General features: G+C 31.1%; 2 protein-coding genes and 1 pseudogene across 2 annotated transcripts; 2 read left to right on the top strand and 1 right to left on the bottom strand.

Moving 5' to 3' along the window:
- The first annotated feature begins 1,644 nt into the window (after positions 1-1,644).
- On the top strand, positions 1,645-2,959 carry LOC120113915 (transcription repressor MYB5-like). The gene is made up of 2 exons (XM_039134975.1): positions 1,645-1,976; positions 2,292-2,959. Exons 1-2 carry the CDS (start codon positions 1,660-1,662, stop codon positions 2,926-2,928), a joined length of 954 nt encoding a protein of 317 aa, XP_038990906.1. The 5' UTR covers positions 1,645-1,659; the 3' UTR covers positions 2,929-2,959.
- A 7,039-nt stretch (positions 2,960-9,998) lies between these two features.
- LOC120113712 (acetolactate synthase small subunit 1, chloroplastic-like) lies at positions 9,999-15,522 on the bottom strand. Its single transcript, XM_039134771.1, has 12 exons — positions 15,278-15,522; positions 14,939-15,152; positions 13,133-13,216; positions 12,877-12,945; positions 12,512-12,595; positions 12,089-12,241; positions 11,434-11,520; positions 11,009-11,113; positions 10,804-10,926; positions 10,522-10,674; positions 10,295-10,360; positions 9,999-10,082 (listed from the first exon to the last, which is right to left on the bottom strand). Exons 1-12 carry the CDS (start codon positions 15,520-15,522, stop codon positions 9,999-10,001), a joined length of 1,467 nt encoding a protein of 488 aa, XP_038990702.1.
- Positions 15,523-16,083: 561 nt separating this feature from the next.
- LOC120113711 lies at positions 16,084-18,884 on the top strand (annotated as a pseudogene).
- Positions 18,885-20,813: the final 1,929 nt, after the last annotated feature.

Below are 20,813 nucleotides of genomic sequence, written 5' to 3'. Positions count from 1 at the left end.
CCAAATATTTCAATTGTTTGTCGATTCCTCTTAATTATACCAATGACAATTGCATCTCTTAAAATAACTTTTCCGAAATTAAAATTATTAAAACTTAACTGAGATTATCAATGTCACAAGAAATATTGAATAGTCTAACTATTTTATGTATTAAGAAAAATATGTTAGACCATATTAATTTAGATACTATTATTACTGATTTTGCATGTAGAAATGCTCGTAGAAATTATTTTGTATGAATAGTTAAGTGTTTAATAAAGTTTCTTTATAATTTTTATTTAAAATTATTGTATTTATTATATAGTTTGTTAACCATATTAAAAATAAAATTTTAAAAAATATTTTTAATTATTCTTAAAATTTATTTATTTTTCAATAAATATTATTAGAAACCTAATTTTTAGATTCGCCCGTATGTTACTAAAATCTTATATTTTAATAAAATATTTTTTGTTCGAACTTTTCTAGATCTCAAGTGGGGTTCAAGTTTGGATGGATAGCTTGACCATTAGATAATTGGTTCGATATATCGATGGAACTATATTTTTTAAAACCAAATTAATCAAAAAAAAAGTAATCATTAACCAAATTGATTTTTTAAAATCAACCAAACAAAGTTCGGTTAATTTGGTTAATTGAACTTTTTTATAGTTTTTTTAGTTAGATTAATTTGAGTTTAATAGAGGTATTTATTATTTGAGTTAAAATTTAATTGTGTTTTGACAATTTAATGAGTATAGTGTGATTAAATAGTTGGATCTTAATTCTGAATTGATTTGAACTTAAAATATGTTAACTAATTTCGAACCTAATTAATTGTTAACTGAATATTAAAAAATTTAATTGTTCTCTAACTAAACTTATTTCATTGACTGTTTAACTAAACTAATTTAATTAAAATCCAGAAGTGAATATCCTTGTATCCATGTCATATCATATGATGAATCTCATATAGTATACATGGGCTTAGACACGTTGTTGGTTGGACGGGCCATGGTCTACAATTTTAATGATTTAAAATATATTTTATGTTATTAATATTTTTAAAATTGTTAAAATTAAATTTTTATTTATTTTAAGAATAATTTTAAACAAATTTTAGGATTTATCACTTTTTAAATTAATAAATTAAAATTTGAACTCTATTTTTTTAATTAATGAAATTAAATTCTATTGAATACCTCGTGAAAAACTTATGGATTTTAAATATGCTGTGTTTAGTTTTCGAGATGAGAATGCTAAATTGAATATTATTGTGTGTGTCAATGATCTAATTATATCCGGTAGCGATGAAATTGTATATTTAATGGTTCTGGCTAAAAATTCCTCATGAAGCAACACACTTTATAAATTTTAATTTAATTTATTTCATACATATTTTTAATTTTTAATTTAATTATATATATTTTCAAAAAGAAATTAAATGAAAAAAAAAGTAAATATAAAATTAAATTAAAGTTTGACCAAAATGTGTGTGTAAATTCGGCAATTATTTCAGGAGTACAAAAAGAACTAAATGGAATAGAAAAGGAAACTCAGTGAGGCGTCAATCATGAAATAGTGTTTGCGAAACAACAGGAGAGGTTAAGCCAATCCCAGCATCTGATCAGAGCGATCCCAAAGCCATACAGACGAAGAGGGAAATAAAGAAGAAGAAAAATGAGAAATCCAATCTCAGTCTCAGATCAAACAGCAACAAGAAACAATAACAGAAGCAGGACTACTCCTTGTTGCAGCAAGGTAGGTCTGAAAAGGGGGCCATGGACGCCCGAAGAAGACGACTTATTGTCCACTTACATCAAGAAAGAAGGAGAAGGCCGATGGCGGACTCTGCCGAAGCGGGCCGGACTCCTCCGTTGCGGCAAAAGCTGTCGCCTCCGCTGGATGAACTACCTCCGACCCTCCGTCAAGCGAGGCCAGATCACCCCCGACGAAGAGGATCTCATTCTTCGCCTTCACCGTCTTCTCGGCAATCGGTACATTTTCCTGCTCTGCACATTTACTTTTTGTTTATTCTTAATTTCGCTTCTAGGGTTTCTTTCAGGATTGTCAAATCTATTTTCGTGATCCTTTGGGTATTAGGCAGAGCCAGTGCCCAGTTTCCAAGTATCATCATAGGGGTTCTAGGTTTAGGGTTTCAATATTTCGAGCTTTCAACTCGATTTTGTTCGAATCCAAATCATATCTTCGTCAATCTCTTTCCAAAGGGTTTCCATTTCTTTCTGTATTAACTACATAAAATGAATATATATATATATACCAATTTCTTGATTAATCAATTTACTGGGCAGATGGTCGCTCATAGCTGGAAGAATACCAGGGCGTACAGACAATGAGATTAAGAACTACTGGAACACTCACCTGAGTAAAAAGTTGATCAGCCAAGGCATAGATCCAAGAACCCACAAGCCTTTAAACCCTAACCACTCACCAAGCCATCTCAAAGCTTCTTCATCCTCCAAAAATCGTGGATCCGCTACTGGTACAATCCCTAACCCGAATATTAACCATGCAGCTTCTTCCAGCGGCGGTCAAATCATGGCTGCTGGCAAAGAAAATGAGTATTTCCAGAATCATAATCAAACTGATGACGCACAGATAGTCCATGGATTCACCGGTCTGCTTAATGATGAAGGTTTTGGATTAGAAATGAGAAGCAGCAACCAAAACCAAGGGATTATAAGAAGCAGTGAGGAAGATGATGAGGATATAAACTGCTGCAACGATGATGTCTTCTCTTCCTTTCTGAACTCATTGATAAACGAAGATGCTTTCGCCAACCAGAATCCCATGCTGCAGCTGACCAATGGAGTTGCACAAGCCGATCATGCATTGGTTTCAATCACAGCATCAAGTTTTGGCCTCGACCAAGACTGTAATTTCAACCAAAATGACCCCGAGAGGGTTAATGATCGTCATCTCAACTAGCTCTTCCGAACCCTCCGCTTGCCTTGAACTATGAACTATGAAATCAATACAGATGCAGAAGTTAAATACAATGTTATAGGGCTTGGTTATTATTTTATGTATGTTAATAGTCTGTTATTGTTCCACGTAATTCCTCATCATATGTTTGTGTTTTCCATATATATATCATTGTAAACAAAGATATAAGTGGGAACGATGCACTGATTTGAACTTGTTGTGTCGACATTGTGTGTGATGTGTTTTTCATTTAGACGATCAATATATTTAGAGCTTATTTGATGAATCTTCCTTTGATTTTTCAAATTTTGCTTCCATCAATTATCTATAACCGTCGTGATTCATACCTTACTAATGGCAAAGGATAACTCAATTTTAAGGCAGAGATTTAAATTACGATTGTGGTCGTATTTTAGGTTACGTTACGTTTATCATGTTTACGGATATAGTGGACGCTATTGTATTGATGGCAGGTATTTAAATCTATGTTCTAAGGATCAATTTTTCATTACACCACTAAAAGTACTTTTTAATACAAAAATATCTTTTTTCCTAAATTTTTTTTATTAACATTATTCTTATTTCTTTTAATACTAAAAGTACTTTTTAGCTCCAAAAATTAATCTGAAAAGTATTGAAGAACTGAGTCTAATCTTTACTATATTTTGCGTTACATTTGTCAATAACTAACTCAATTCTTATTTACAAACACTTTTAGAACAGCTATACTGGAACAACTAGTTATTCTCATGAAAGTACCAACGAAGCTAAAGAATCCTTAGTTCTTCAATCTCATGCAGAAAATTATTAACTGAGAAGCAAATAAAACATATAGAATGCATAAATATTGCTATGCTTCTCACTATGCATAACGTACCATTTTTATGAAGCACCTAAGGTTTTCATGTTTTTCTTTGAGCCTATGTAGCTTCAATAAGAACATAAACAAAAGTAAATAATACTACTTATTACCAAGAGTTGCAGCTCATTAGTAATGTCTTGGATGAGTTATTGTGCAAGGTTCTGATGAATATTTCACAATTGGAACGAGCAAAATAATCATATATATATTAGTCTTCAACACATGCATAATGATTACACATACTTGATGAGGAGAAAATAATACGAAGTTTGCTATGTATCTAAAATATAAATGAGGAAAATACTTCTTATTATTTTGAAACAGTGTGCTAGAAAGTTCTTGAAACTAACCCTTTATGTTAGATATGCTGGAAGTGAATGAAAAAACTAGTAAGTTTTCTCAAGGGCCTCTTACTGACTTACATATTATTCAAAGGAGAATGTTTTTAACTCGAATTAATAAGATCGTGCAGGTTTATTGAGGAAAGTACAAATTTCAGGCACGTGTTTCAGAGATTGAAGATTAAAAAAAAAACTCATTTGCAATTGTCTTTGTCACCAGATGCATGGGTCCCTCATCATTCAAAGTTTTATGGTTTTGGATAGACTGTTAAAGGGTGCGGTGGTCTCTCACTGTGACTGTTCATTTGATTAGATAGATAGCTGTGTTGTGGTCAAAGATGAGAGAGGAGGGACAAAGATGTTTCGTTGTCATGGAATTAAAAAATTTAATATTATTGTTTGTCCTATATATTTAAATCATTATGTTATTAAATTATTGAGTAATTTTGGTGATTATAATAAGTGTTATATTTTTTTCGAGATTTTAAGTTTTAATAATTATATATGTTAAATATATACATTATTAATATATTTTAAAAAATTATGAATAAATATTATCTTATAATCATTTTAAATTATTAAAAAAATAATATATAAATATATATATTATAGTATTTTATCTGGCTAGACAAGACGGTTAATGAATGAGGTCTATATGATTTGAAACAAACTAATGGTAGAAATATTGTGGAATAATAGGTGTACTTAATGAACAAAGAGTGGACCAAGCAAAATGTCCCATCCTGTAAGCCAGGTGTAGCAAAGGGCAAGCATTTTCCAATTTAATCTTTGGGGAATTTTTTTAATACATTATTTAAACTATCAATAACCTATAAAGTATAAAATATTATAAGGTAATATATATTTAGAATTTTTTTAATATTGGTAAAGAACACACACTCTACAAATATATTCCTTAAACTTTAAATTTTTTATATAAGTCTCCAAACTATGACTCTCCTTCTAAACTAGTCTCTAAATTTTAGCATATTATATAACAGTCCTCAAACTATAAATATCATTTCATTTTTATCTTTCTGTTAATATGTCATTAACTCAACTTATTTAAAAAATTAATTAAAATTTAAAGGTATTGAGAATTGAATACGTGACATAAAAAAATCTCAAATCTTCAAAAGTAGATTAAATATTTTTAGGTCACGGAATCAATTCTTAGAAACTTCAAAAAAGATTTATTTTTTTAATCAACAGAATTAACGATATGTTGATAAAATGATCAAAATAGAACAATACTAATAGTTTAAGGATTGTATAGAATACTTTAAAATTTAAGGATTAATTTAGAATTAGTATCATGGTTTGAAGAGTAATATAAAATATTTTATATTTTAAAGACCAAATTAAAATGAGTATCATAATTCGAAGATTAACTCTTAATAATATTGAGAAATGAAGTTGAGTTGGGCATGTAACTAGGCTTCAACTTTGAAGAGCTCAACTCACAGGTGGCCTTTCGCTTCGTTCTCTATTTTCTTCACAACAAGCAGCCAAGTCCAAAGTGCTTTCTAATTGGGTTCATTTTATTTGTAAAAAATAAAAGTTTATTTATATTACTTTAAATCTCTTCGTTAAGAGTGATTATTATTGTTATTATTATATTTTCTATTTCCAAATATTTTTTTAAGTTTAAAACTATTATATAAGAATAAAAAATAAATTTAAATTTTAATATGTTATCATCCTATCTTTGAATATTAATTAAATACATTTATATAGTTATAATTTTTTACATATTTATACGCGAACATGATTAAGTATGAGTTTTTAAGAATTTTTTGAACCCCAGATCAATTTTTTTAAGAATCATATCAGGTCGGGTATAATCAAAATTAGAATGAAAAATACTAGTACAATTATCCGTTATATATTTAAAAATAATTGTAATAATATATCTTTCTTTATATTTTTTTAACTAGATCTCTACTTCACTAATAAAAATAGTAATTATATATATACTTGTGTGGAGTCACATAAAATGTAAATTTCTACTTCAAAAATTGAATTGAAATTCAGGCACTAAGTTGGATCAAGTGATGAATAAAAAATATAATACTCGAACTAAATTTGAGTGGTAAAAGATTACTTGAACCATACTCATCCCTACATATGATTAGTATATAATTGAACTTATTCTTTCATCTGGGTTACTTCCACACTAACTAAGCTGAACCCGAGATAGAATTGGTAAACATTCAAATGAAGTATTGAATGTTTGTATCTATATACTTATTACACATAGAATACGTAAGTATGGCACATATCGGTCCCTTCCACGTAACACTATTAAATATAAATATAGACAAGGGTAAAGTGGGAACTTTTGTTTTAAAACCATAAATAAATTATAAATTGTTGTGAGAGTTAAAATATGTATTATTGAATTAATTTACAAATTTATGATTTTTTTAAGGATCACATTACAAAGTTTGAGCAATGTAAGGGTTAACAAGAAAATAAATTGTTTGTATTATTTAGCCTGGAGTAGTGAGATCCGGATCATCTACCAGTCTTGGTTTCCACATAAACTCTCTTAAGATTGGTAGCTGATTGACTTGCCCGTTCCCAACTTATTACTTCTCCCAATTCAACCTTCATTCCTTCATTAATTTCGGCTAAGAATCAACCACCTAAATAACGCTGAACCCTTCTCTCTTTACCCCTAAATTACTACCTAATACATAAAAACAAATCATGTGAAAATCGAAATTTTGGAACTATGATATGATGTAGCATTGGATGAGAATTAAGATCCATTTTTCGTTACGGTTGAAAAGTTTTTTTTAATAGTTTGAATGATTATAAGATAATATTTATTTAAAATCTTTTTTATTATTTACAATGCACACACATCTTGTATATACAACTGTTCGAATATATGACCTCTAAAAAGAATAATAACCTCTTTAACTATTGAAGCCGCTTGATAAGTTTAATGATTAAGGTCTAATTAAGAAAATATTTTTAAAGCTGAAAGTATTTTTTATATGAGAAATAATAAAGAATAAGAGATATCTAAATAAAAAGAATACATTTTACATAAGTTTTGCAACCCAAACACAAAAATTAAAATATGCTTTTTCACATATTATCACATGTTAAGCCCTGTCTTCACCCAATGCCATCTACGTTATGTTTGATAGTAAATTTGTTTAATAGTTTAAAGTTATTACAATATAGTATATGTGTAGGATTCTTTTTAATCATTTATAAAGCACACACACATCTGTAGGTATATTTACTTAAATCCATAATCTATAGAGAGTATAACACTTCTATTAACCAATGAGGTCACTTAACAAATTCTATTCGATCATAACATTTAACAAAATGTTTTTAGATCTAAAATTATCAAAACACCCTAATTAATTCTTCATATCTAACAATCAATCGTCTTTTAGAATATATGTTTAAAATAGACATCTTAATTTTTCACAATACTTTTTGAGAAACAGAGGCAAATTCTCCAACAAAATGCGGCATCCACATACAAATGCTTTTAACATGATAACTCTACCAAATGCTTTTAACTAAAAGAAATGAAAGGAAAACGAACGAGTAACCTGAAATCTTTGGTGTAACGGAAGAATTCGTCGAAGCCGCGTCCTGCTTCCCAGGGCCGAATACATTGGTATTTAAGCTATTTTTGTAACGGTGAAATGGTGAGATTTTCCAGCAACGTGAACTTAAAAAGAAGCAGGAGAATGTGTTGTTTGAAGAAAGTAGGGTGTTTGACATTGTATGGGGAAGTGAGCGTTGGATTTGGATTGAATGGTAGATTTTGATAACAGCGGACCAACCGAACGTTCTTACCATGAAAACCAGAACTAAAGAATGTTAGACTGACCAAACTTTCTTTTTTAGAATTTTATTCACTTTGGTTACTATATATTCTACATTCATATTCATCAACCAAGAATTCATTTCATTCTCCCCGTCCAGATACTTCACAACTCATCCTTTGGGAGCCCAAACCACCTTCTTCCTTCTAACTCTTGCGGATATGGTGGTTCGGTTGAAGTGAAGTGGGTTACGAATTTGAAACCTAAAGATAATTAACATAAAATAAATTACACATAAATCATACAATTTAACGTGATTCAATCGTGTCTACTTTTATAAATGAAAAAAAATCATTATAAAAAATAAAGAAAACAAAGTTCAAATACATAAAATCCATATATTCTAAAAACTTGGTATACTTAACAAACTCTAATATATTACCAAATTTTTCCCAGCATCAATCACTACAAAACTTGTTTGTCAAATAAAAATTCAATAAATATTATTTCTATCATAATTCTAAAACTCATATATTTATAGATTTGAATAACATTTCATTTTACCATCGATTGACGGATTCTTAATAACTTCTAATTTTACATAAATTAAATATTGTTAAAGCATAATTGAATAAGAATTTATTCTCCTATAACTGAAAATTAAAACGTCACTTGCATATCTCCTATCTTACTACCACAATCTACATTATAAAATTATCTCCAAAGTGAACAACTACACATGATCACATCATCATGAGCCCTGAACTATAACCTATCAATACGAGTTGTTAGGAATTTAAAAGTGAAAAATTGAATCAAAAGTGGGGTTAAAATGAAATATATCACGCACAAAAAAAATGAAATTTATTGTGGTTTAACTCTCTCTGTCTCCATAAATGAAATGAAAAGAACCCATTATTAAAATTAAAATAACAATGAGTTTAAATACATAAAATTTTATGTATCCAAAAACTCGTTATATTTCGCAAATCCGTTGTATTATCAAAACTTTTCTAACATTCTATCATTTCTCAAAATAAGGGTTCAAAAAGATTACATATCTTCAATAATTTACTCTCACATATATCTAAAGATTAAAAACTATTATATATTTATAGAGTCAAATACATAATCACCATAAATCTTATTTCATAATTTTTTTAAATAAATTTAATTATAAAGTGGTCTTCAACATTAGAAATATATAAAAATCAAATTTAATTATTAATTAAAACTTAAGTCGATATATGATAAAGTTTTGAATTCATTTTACTTATCACCTCCTCTTTAGACTTCCGAGTTTGGTGTGCTTCAACTTCTTTTTGATTGTCTGTTGTTGTTTTGAATTGTAGAATTACTCATTTGGGTCTATGGTACGACCTCTGACAAGTGATGGGTGTTTCAAGGGTCCTAACCAATGTAATTGAAGGGACTTTCCTTACTTTTGTACTCTCCATCTCTAAATGATTAAGATTAGAAATTTATAAACGAAAAAAAATATATTGAAATAATATTAACATAAAATAAAATACATATAATTAACGTGATTCAATATCTTATTTTTATAAATAAGAAAAGAAAACAATTGGGCCAAAAAAGAATTTGAATCCATATATAATAATTTATGTTTGATAAAAATAAAAATAAAAAACCTTGGAAATGTGAATGCGAATTTTGAAAGCAATGAAAAATAATAGAGATGGAGGGAGGTAAAGTTAGAGGGTAGGCGAGTACAAGCAAAGCAAGAAGGAAAGGTGAGTATTAAGGGCTTGGTTAGGAAAAGTTAGGTAGTTGGAGTGGACTGCCGAGTGTTGCCATTGTTTGTTTTATGATTGAGTTTCGGCATTCCTTTCGTCAATCTGATTTTGTTTTGCTTGTTCCAATTGGAATGTTGCCATTGTTGGGATTTGTAAATTTTGTTCACAATTCAGAAACAAAGGTGACCAACACCGATCTATTTGCTTAAAATTCTCAGGGTAAAGATGACAAGAAAGATCTTTATATATGATACACTAGACCTTTACTTGCCTTTGCCAGAGGACCACCAAGCTATACATGTAAAAGATAGAACTAGAAAGGGAGAGAATATCCACGGAGATAAGTCGAATCCACGCCCGACTCTCGCACCAGTGCCACTCGTCCAGTCCGAGCCACCTTCAACACATTAAACGAAATCACTAAATGAATAAAGGTTGAAGAACCATATAGCCGGTGGAGAATACTGAAATTCCCATGGGACATTGACCATCAAAACAAATAAATACTGAAACTTCACACCAAATCAAGGTTATCTAAACCTCTTCTCTAGCTGCACATACTCGATATATGCTAGTTATAAAATTTGTTAAGAAACTTAAGCCACAAACCTCACAGATTCCATAGGGCTCTAATAATCCCTGAAGAGCAACCATCTTGTTTAAATCACCTGTCAGCTGCAGAGAGAACCAGACTACCTTAGATAATGACGATGCTGACACGATGATGATAGAAACTATAATCAAAAGCCAAACGATCATCCAAGAATAGATTCTGAAGATTTTATATAGCAGGAGAAGGCGGTAATTCATCGAATTAAGGTAGAAAAAGGTGTGACCTCAATAGTAATTGTGTGATCAGACACATCAACAGCTTTAGCTCGGAATATGCTAGCGATGTCAAGGACTTCCCGGCGAGCAGCAGGGTTCACAGCAACTTTTATCAACATTAGCTCCCGCTCCGCAAATGGTAAGTGTGTCATATCCTGCACCTGCAGCAGATTATTGAAGTAAGCCATTTGCCAATTCAGATTATGAAGTTGGAATTCGGGAAATCCAGTAGCGCAATGTAGTATATGTCCGTAATTATTCTATGAATCATCTTATCATATGTCTCTCACCTCGTAAAGATCCACTAACTTCCGGAGTTGCTGAACCAATTTTCCTATGGTCTCATCAGTTCCCGGAACAACAGTTGTAATGCGAGAAAGACCATCTTTTTCAGCAGGTCCCACAGCTAGACTCTGCGATAAGTGTTGCCTGAGCTACCCGGAAAAAGAACAGAAGGCATATAGAAAATGCAGCATGAAGCAAAACCAAGCTGACCTGAATATTATTTCCTCTTCGGGAAATAGCCCCAGTAATTACATTTAGAACACCAGGAGTGTCGTTTGCGATCATAGACAAAGTGTGTGACCGAATCCCAGTTGACTGAAACATAGAATGAAACACATAAAGGACACACATGAGAAACGAATGTACAAGCATTGCAATGCAACAGCAAGTGAATGCTACATAGTTCAAGAAAACAATTTACTATCAACTAATGATCAACGAATTACCGTAATTTGCAACTAATGGACTGAACATATATATGACTCAACCGATAAACAATGACAAAGCTAAACATGACATTATACAAATAAAGAAAAACCCCACAAACTGCTTCACATCACTCGGAACAAATGACTGACTAAGAGAAATAGATTTTTGGTATAATATAAAGAGCCACTGGAGGAAAAAAATCTTACATCTTCGTCATAGAGAACTCCCCAATGAGCATCAAGAATTTGATTTACTGGGAAGCTGTTCGAAGGTTCCACGGGATATACATCGCCCTTCATGCAACAAATAAAAACTTGATGCATGGTGAAAGTACACAAAAGTAAAAAAAAAAGTGCGTAGAACATTCATAATGCAGATTCAGCAAAAGACATTGATCATGCTATTCAAATCTACTTGCAACGTCGAATTATCCTCAGACGAGAGACTTTTGATTACATAAAAATACTCAGTAAACCAACATCTTGTAAATGTCGCTTTACAATTTCCCAACTTCCTTTGTAGTTTTGTACTGTTCAATGTGCAAGAAAACATAATCATAATCCAACTCCAAGCTGTGTTCATTCTTTGGTAAACTCTAATAGGTTCATAATCTAATAGGTTTCATATGTATGATGCATATAAAATGGAAAGGAGAGGATAAATAAGATGCAAATCCCATAGGGTAAGGTAACACCAAACTTAGATAAGCATGATTGCGAGGGGTGAGCAAAATCCAACTTGATTCAGAAAAATACTTAAAATTTCAAATTAAATATTTTGAGTTATTTGAGGTCTTAAAAAGACAAAACAAAACAGAAAGAGGCATGCAAAGCGTTCTGAGTAGAAGATAAAAGTGCTTACCTTTGAGTATGTATTGACATCACCACCAACTAGCAGTTTTGCATCCCTTATAACTCCACCATTAGTTGATCTACCTTCAAGATCTGGATAAGAAGCAGCAGAAAATCCCCAAAAAGGAGCAGTCTCCCCCATCTTCTCACGCCTCAGAGCAATCTATCATGATTGACATGTTCAAATCTTAGTGAACATAACGATTCAGTAGCTTGATAGACCTCAATGTCCATCTTTGTACATCAGTATAATTCAATGAAACTTTCACATTTGCATTAAGTTCACAAAATAGACACTAGAGTATATGTGTTAAGCATCCGACTTAAATCAATTGGCAAAAGTGGAGAGACTCGAGACACTGAAGACTTTATAGTAGTTGATATCACGATGGGCCTTCCAATTATTAGATACAAGTTTGTGGGAATTTCATACCTTCCCAGTCCTTGCAAGTTCTTTTATCCCAAACTTGCTCATATTTCTTTGAACAGCTTCCATCTTCCCTGGGTCTCCAGTGACCTGAGATGTGCATATGCAATAAAATATACTAGATGAACAAAAAAATGCTTCAAAATATAAAGACCATTTTTTCTTGTGATTCCATAATAAGATGTCAGGAATCCTATTTCAGCATTACCATATAACATGCTATAATTTGCACCAAAAGGACACTCAAATTCGATATTCGACAAATGTTTAGGTTTCAGTAAAGTCATATCACCTTAACTCTCGTCTAGATATTTAAAGAGTAAATATGTCTAATTGCCAAAATCATGAAATAATAGAAGATAAAAAATCACCTGCATAGTCAAGAAGTGTTCTGAAGTATCCACAATGCTTGCTCGGAAGATGTCGGCGAGCCACATTATCTAAAAAGGATAGTGCAAATTAAAGACAGAATGCCCAGATGTAGAAAAAGGAAATAGAATTTCAAATCAAAAGTTCCTATTTAGTAATAACCCTTTAAGAGAACAGTTTCCATCTATTGAGCAGATAATTTTAGATGTTCAAATGATTAGAAGCTCCGAACAGGGAAATACTTGCGTAACACGATACCTCAGCATGAGTGGTTGGATTGTTGTTGAGTTTTATAAGCATTAATTCACGTTCTACATGCGGTTCCATTGATATATCGTCTACCTGTTAAACAAGGTAATAAATCAATTCTATGAGCCAACTAAAATAAATTCTATGTTTGATGCTTTAACACCACCCAAGCAAAGGAAAGAAAATTAGAGAAATTCTAATAATCTATGTTAACAAAACTTAGAGATGTGCATGTGACCTAGGCTCGACGGGTTCCGACCTGACCCTATAAGATAAAGTTTTTGTCTCTAAAAATCGAGTTTGGGATAGGACGGGTCTACTTTAGGGTAGAGATAATCGAGTTTGAGTCAGAGTCAAATTTAAGATAAAAAAATATAGAACTTGACCCGACTTGGAATATTTTACTATAAAATACACTTTTTAATTTCAATTATTCATTTTTTCCTTCTTCACTCTCTCTCATCCTTCATATTCTATCCCTCTACTCTAAGTTATTGAAACCCTAGAATCTTCATCGACAACCACACCAACCACCACAAACCGTTACATTTGTCGTTGTCGTCGGTTATCGTTGAATTCCAAAAAAATCCTAACAACCTCTTTCAAGTCTCCTAATTTGAGATTTGATGTCTGTTTCAGCAAAAAAATACTATGATGTCCACGAATCTAGTCCAATATTATTTTTCTCTTTTGTTTATGATCTCTTTCCTCCACCGTGTTGGGATCATCAAAAACAACCCTCGATTGCCGCTAACCATCGTGCCAAAAAGAAGAGTATTTTCTCTCTTTGTTCTCTATTTTTTGGATTTTCTTTTCTTTTCTTTTTTAACTTATTTTGTTTGCAAGTTTTTTCTTTAGTGAATTTAGGATTTTGAATTGTTGATGTCAAGTAAGGTAGGGTTGGGGTAGATTTTCATCATCAGATTTCGAATTGGATGGAACTCTTCTAAAATTGAGTCTAGTCAAGTATCAACTAGAAGTATAAAATTTTCGTGTCGGGTCGAAAAGACCAAAACCTGACCTTATCCACCTATGCCCATCCCTAACAGAACTTGAATGGAAAACAATTATGAAATTGAACCATTTCCACACCTTACCAACAAATAATAGTAATAATAATAACCTATCTTTTCCTTTCCTTTCCTTAATGTCACTTTTAACTACAAATATTATGAGTGTTCAAACGGTCGGTTCGTTAATAATTGAACCAAACAATTCAAAATTGAATTAATTGAACTCCTAAATTTTTTAACCATTAATTGAATCATTTTTTTCCAAATATCATTAATCAAATTAAACTAAGTTAGATTAATTCAGTCAATTTTCGAAAAATATTTTTTTTAGTTTTGATTCAAAATAGCAATAAATTGAAAATGAGTTCTTTTTGTTAGATATTTTTTATTTATAGTCTTTGTTTTCTTCCTTTTGGGTTGGGATTAAAATAGAAATATCGAGTTTTAAACATCATGAGTCATTGAGCTCAAAATTAAAATATATAATTATATATTAAAATTTTGAATAATTAGTTTATTTCGAACCAAATTAACCGATAACTAAAATTTGAAATTTATTTTAACAATTTCCCAAGCCAATATTTTAATAACTTAACCGATTAACCAAACTAAATTTCAGTTTGATCCGTTAATTCGGTTTTAACTAAACAATGAACACAAACGTGCTAAAAAAAAAGTTAAATACTTTAGTTCCCTTTTAAGATTCCTCTCTTTTCCATCCCTTAAAAACATGCAACACAAACATACTGAAAAAGCTATATCATGGTTGAAAAAAGGAGTAAAAAAAGTTGAAATTTATGACCTTTATGACATTAACAAGCTTGTGAAGTTGCTCAACGACTTGTCGGAGAATCTTGTCAGTACCGGAGACAACGATGGTAAACAGAGCCTTGTCCTTGTTGAGACCAACAGCAAGAGACTCAATGTTGTAACCCCTTCGGGCAAACACCCCCGCTATCCTGTTTATCATTCCACTCTCGTCCCCGACGACCACCGAAATCGTATGGCGTTTCACCCTGAAAAGATTTCAAACATGGATAATAATAACATACCTCGAGCTCTAATTGGAAAATAAAATGTAAAAGAAAACCCAATTCAAGAACAATGTCATTTTTTTTTCAAACACTTTGTGAACACTAACTTGGAACTGGTGGTCCGGGAGAAAGTCTCAGTGAGAGTCGGAGCTGTATTGGGTTTATCGGTAGTGGAAAAGGGCACATGCAAGGCCTTTGAGCTCGAGAATCGGAAAGCTAATTCCTTAGCTTTGGACCCAATATTGGTATTGATAATGCTGCTTTGTCTCGAAGTGAAATGAAGAAAATCGGTGGTCTTAGATAAAAATGGGTTCTTCATCGGAATGGTGGCTGAGAGTGAAGCCGCCGCCATGTCTGGGTTTTTTTTCTTTCTTTTCTGGTCGATTGTTAGAACTTAGAAGTGGAGACTGAAGAGTAAAAACTATTTGAAAACTTAAAGACGCTAGACGAGAAAACAGATTCCCTTTTGCAACGAGTTACATGTGATGCTACTATATTTTAATAATGTATAAAAAAATAGTTACGAGGTTGCCAAACAAAATTAAGACAGCTCATTTGATGTCAGGTTCTTCAGAACACGAGGTTTAGTTTAACCGCTTATTTCCATAAAAATAATCTTCCTTCCTCTGCTACATACACGTATACGGCTTAGGTTTTTTTTTTCTTTTCGAAATGACATTAGAAAACTAATATAAGGGTTGTTTGGTTCACGGATTTTTGCATTCCTAGGATGAATATTTTTTCCGAGTTAAAATATCCACGTTTAGATGGGTCACGTTCCCGTAAAAGTTTAATACCAACAATAATTTTTTTTGTTCTGTTTTGTTGGGAATATTAATCCCACGTCTCCTTTATGTATTTGTTTATTCTCATCCTCTGTTGGCGAAAAGACTTTGAGCTCTTTGAAGCCTAATGCAAAAACAAAAATGTCGAACTCAAATGCCCCAGAAGACGTTGAGCTCCTGAAATCCGATATAGCATCATTTGCTTCCTCTCTTGGCTTCACCGCCAATTCTTCCCTTCCTTATTTAGGCTTCTACGATGTCGATTTTCGAAAAGATGGTCCCCTTAAACCTCCAACGCCTCCAAAAAAACCCAAACGCCAAAAACTAGAGTTCTCAACTTAGAAGAAATCTAACAATACCCAAACTCCAAAAACTGATAAAAACACGAAAAACAACCAAAGACCAAAGCCCAATCCTCCAGTTTTGTCTCTTGAAGACGGAAACCAGAGTAATAGGTTCTCTATAGAGCCTGATAAGTTCAAGAATTTGCCAGCTTTGCCTTTGGTGAAAGCAAGTGCTTTGAGTGTGTGGTACGAGGATGAATCAGAGTTGGAAAAGGAAGTGTTTGGAGAGGAGGGGAAGTGGGAAAAGGCTATAGATGTTAGAAACGTGGAGGAACTGAAGAGATTAACCGAGAAGAAGAGGGAACTTGGGGGAAGATTGATGTATCAGTACGCTAAAGTTTATGAATCATCGAAAGGAATGTATGGGATATGAAGATGGTTTTGATTAGTCAAGGACGACTGCTGATAAAGTTTATGCCTTTTCCTGTTGCTAATTTGAAGTCGCTTTATGGGCTTTTAGGTATGATTTTCCATGTTTTTGATGTTGTTAAGTTTTAAGGATTTGGGAAAGTTATGATTGTTGAGCTTATGGTTTTAATACATTTCATCTATAGTTGCGGTGTGTTTGACCCATTGGCCATTACTGAATTTATGCTCATTTGATAATCTTTTAGTTGCGTTCACTTGTAATATAGGGGAGCAGTTATGCTTTTGCTTGCTGTTAATTTTTTTAAAAAAATAGTATGCTTGAATTTGATCTGTGGCAATGGGTTAGTTTTACATGTTGAATGTTGTTCGTTCGAAAATCTTTTCATGAGTTTATTTGAATAATGTAATGTCAAAATGTGTTGATCTACTCAAATATTATTATATGCATTTTATTAAATTGTCCCTGGATATTTTTCTCCTAGTTGCTAAACTGCTATTGTTCAAATTGCAGGGTTAGTAACATCAAAAGTAGGAAAGTGGTATGCATTTACTGGATTCGAAGCTTTAAAAGAAATTTTTATTTCAAAGTGACTCTTGCTCTCCCTACCTTTCACTGGTTTTCTTTTTAAAGTATTTCTTTCTTATTAAGTTTCTTTTCAATCTCATTCATTCATGTAGTTCATGTGCTACATTAGGATAGAGCGAAAGTTATCGGTAAATAGTGGCTAAGGTAGGAGGTATAAGAACATTATGTGCCCGAGATTGGTAACCTCCCATCTATAGTAGCTGTCCTATAGTGGGCGTTAAAAATTATGACATTACAGACACGAATCCCTGTTATGCACTTCTAGAAGATATCTAGATTTAGTTGGTCCGGAGTTTTCCCAAAATCTAAGGTGGGAAGTGTATATTGACATAGTTTGATGGTTTTTGTCAATTGTTGCACATTTCAATTTTTACAGGTTATTGTCTGATCAAAAGCTGAAAAAACTCTTACAACGTCCTGTGAACGAGCTTCTAGAGACAAAAGATGGCTATTCCCTTCTTTTCTGGTATTGGGAGGACTGCTTGAAGCAGAGGTATGTTTGACATTTTCCCCCTTGTGGCAGTTGTGTGGCATTTTTAAGCTTCCTAAGTTGGTCACTTTGTTAAATTTTAATGAGGATGGTCCTTGGAGCCCAGAATAAATTAGTTTAGGCATTTGTGTGATTTATTATTCAAAATGATCCAAACCAAACCATCTAAAGTATAGTTCAAAACTAAACTAATTTAATTTTCAAACTCAAAAAGTTGAACCAATGACTATAACAAACCTGAATAAATCTATTGTCGTACTAAAATGATTTGAAAAAAATAATCCAAAGGTAGTACAACTTGAGTTTTCTTCAAGTTTTTCAGGTATGAGCGTTTTGTCAATGAAGTTGAGGAGGCATCGAGAGATATGTTACTGCCTTTGAAAGATAAGGCACTAAAGGTTAGTCTTATCTGCTAAGTGCCAACCTATGCACTACTTGTGAATTGTGATCATTAGCAGATCTCAATTTTTGTGGAAGATTGACTACAAGGAATCCTTGTATAAATTGTGCAATTATCGAAGCTTTGTGATCTTTTTGTTGAAGGCTTTTGTTGGAATTCCCATTTTACATGGTAGTTTAAGCTTACTTGATGCATCTGAATTTTTTTTTATAGGAATTGAAAATAGATCATAGGTCAATCTAGAGTATCTTGATATGTGTTTTGCAAGGTTAAGGATTTACTTTGGGGGATGGAATCTCATATCCTAAAATGAGTAATTGGAAATGTTTATTGTACTTCAATTCTTGTTTCCGTTAGGTTATATTACAAATGTCTCAACTTTATATTTTGCAGACCATGTATGCACTGCTAAAGAGCAAACCGGAGCAAGAACGTAAGCTGTTATCTTCTCTAGTTAACAAAGTAAGTTGGTATTAAATTACTTGAACACTAGTTTTTGCCATCTATTGAAGCCTATGCACAATAACATCTTTTTAAGCGGTAATAATTTTGTTTCATCATATTCTGGTTATATACAGCTTGGAGATCCTCAAAGTAAGGGTGCATCAAATGCATACTTTTATTTATCAAACCTTCTATCATATTCTAGAACCGCTTCAACTCAAAAGGAAGTTTACTTGGTGTTTTGGGTGTTGGTTTTGAGTTATATCAAGGTTGAGATGTTAGTCCCTGGATTTTGACTTTGGGTAGCTAGCAAGGGCCATTTGGACTCCAAACAAAGAAAACTGAATTTGATGGAAAATTGTAGGACGAGTAGTTTTTAACTTGTAGTATGTAGAGTTGATCAAATTCTATGTACTTTTGACATCTTTAAGTAATTAGATGGAAAGCCTCATAATAAGGTTAGAAAAGCAATGCATAAGCTACCAGAAATAGGGGCCTTAATTTTTTTCATATTGATGGTTTGATTGCGGCGGAAGAAAAAAAGATAAGATGATATGTTATCTAAGAATCACTTGAATTAAGTTTTGATTTTTTTTGATAATTATTAAAGTTACACATTAATTTTGTTAAATGCGTAAGTAATACATAAATATTAATTATGTACCAAAAGAAATACATAAACATTAATTTATAATTTTATATAATATATATAATTTTGATTTTTGTTTAATTGTATATATAAAATTTTAATTTAATTATACATATTTAAAAAGTAAATGCATTCATTTATAATAAAGTCATCTTTGTACATTTTGGTAGGAGTAAAATGGTTCATCTATTAAAAGGTTTATATGTTTATTTAGTTAAATGTTGATGTAAAAATTTAATATATTTTTAGATAAATTATGTAAAATTTAATATTATTTAAAATTAAAATAATACATGATATATTTACTCTTTTATTCTACCCATTTATCTTTTAAATTTTATAAAAAAATTATATATACATTTTATTAAAAAGTATATATATTAAAAATAATAAAATAATATATTATCGATGAATTTTTATATAAATATTTTCATTTAAATATTTAGAATTCCACTTGTTAAAAATATAGAACAATGACAATTTCGTAAAATATACATTCCAATAATCTTTTATTTCTTCAACCAAACATTGTAATCTTACATTCCTACCAAACAAACCAAACACAGAAATGTAACATTCCCAGTAATGTGTTAGGTAATGTTACATTTCGGTAATCTTATTCCCAGAGGTAATCTTACATTCCGTGAACCAAACACACCTTAAGAGATTCGTATTCTGACCGGAATAGATTAGAATGAAAGAGTCTTTGTTTATAATTAGTCAAAAAAGTAATCTTGAAAAAGCATTTCATAAACTTAAATGAAATTTATCCAAAAATTTTCAAACGTTTTTAACACATTAAAAAATCTCCTTTTTTTCTATTAAGAGGATTGCGATAAAGGGATATTTTTTTATTTTACCTCTTTATTTTTTTATAAAATATTCAAATTTTATCATGTCATATGAAGAAAAAAAATGAGTTTTCTCTTTTTATGTTTTTGAAATGATTCACAGTACTTATTTACTCTTTTTGTATACGTTATTATTCTTTTTACAAGAACAGATAAAAAATTTATTGATTCTATAAATGTCATTTTGTTCTCTTTTTGTAAGGATCGAGACAAAAGATAAATTTATATAAAATTAATATTATCTTTTTCAAAATACCAGTAGATAAAATTAGATTACAACTCTCTTGAAATTGTTGAAACTTCAAACTCTCTTGAAATTGTTGAAACTTCTGAGTTAGAAAAATATATTAGTTTAAAGTTTTTTTAACACTTTAAAAAAATCTCATCTTTTCTATTAAGAGAATTACGACAAATTTTTCACCTAATCTCTTCAATTTTGTGTATGAAATATTTAAATTTTATCATTCATGATTTGATCTGAAAAAATTGATATTTTTCTTAGATGTTTATGAAATGGTTCAAAACACTCAAATACTTTTTTTGTGTGCATATTTATTATTCTTTTTAAACATTCAGATATTTTTTTGCATATATTATTATTTTTTAGAAGAATGGACAAGAAATTTATTGATTCTATAAATGTTATTTTGTCCTCATTTTGTAAGGAATCGGTGCAAAAGATAAACTTATATAAAATCAATATGTCTTCCAATAAAAATACCAAT

Source organism: Hibiscus syriacus, unplaced genomic scaffold, assembly GCF_006381635.1.
Source record: "Hibiscus syriacus cultivar Baekdansim isolate YM2019G1 unplaced genomic scaffold, ASM638163v2 tig00110213_pilon, whole genome shotgun sequence".
NCBI lineage: Eukaryota > Viridiplantae > Streptophyta > Magnoliopsida > Malvales > Malvaceae > Hibiscus > Hibiscus syriacus.
This window is presented reverse-complemented; position numbering and strand designations above follow the sequence as displayed.

Bases quoted from the DNA above. Each gene is read 5' to 3' on its own strand.
- LOC120113712 (XM_039134771.1), bottom strand. From the start codon at position 15,522: ATGGCGGCGGCTTCACTCTCAGCCACCATTCCGATGAAGAACCCATTT. The intron at 11,521-12,088 runs GTAAGCACTTTT...TGTTGCATGAAG, and splicing joins ATGTCAATACATACTCAAAG to GGCGATGTATATCCCGTGGA. The intron at 10,927-11,008 runs GTCAGCTTGGTT...CACTTATCGCAG, and splicing joins GAAGAGGAAATAATATTCAG to AGTCTAGCTGTGGGACCTGC.
- LOC120113915 (XM_039134975.1), top strand. From the start codon at position 1,660: ATGAGAAATCCAATCTCAGTCTCAGATCAAACAGCAACAAGAAACAAT. The intron at 1,977-2,291 runs GTACATTTTCCT...TTTACTGGGCAG, and splicing joins CACCGTCTTCTCGGCAATCG to ATGGTCGCTCATAGCTGGAA.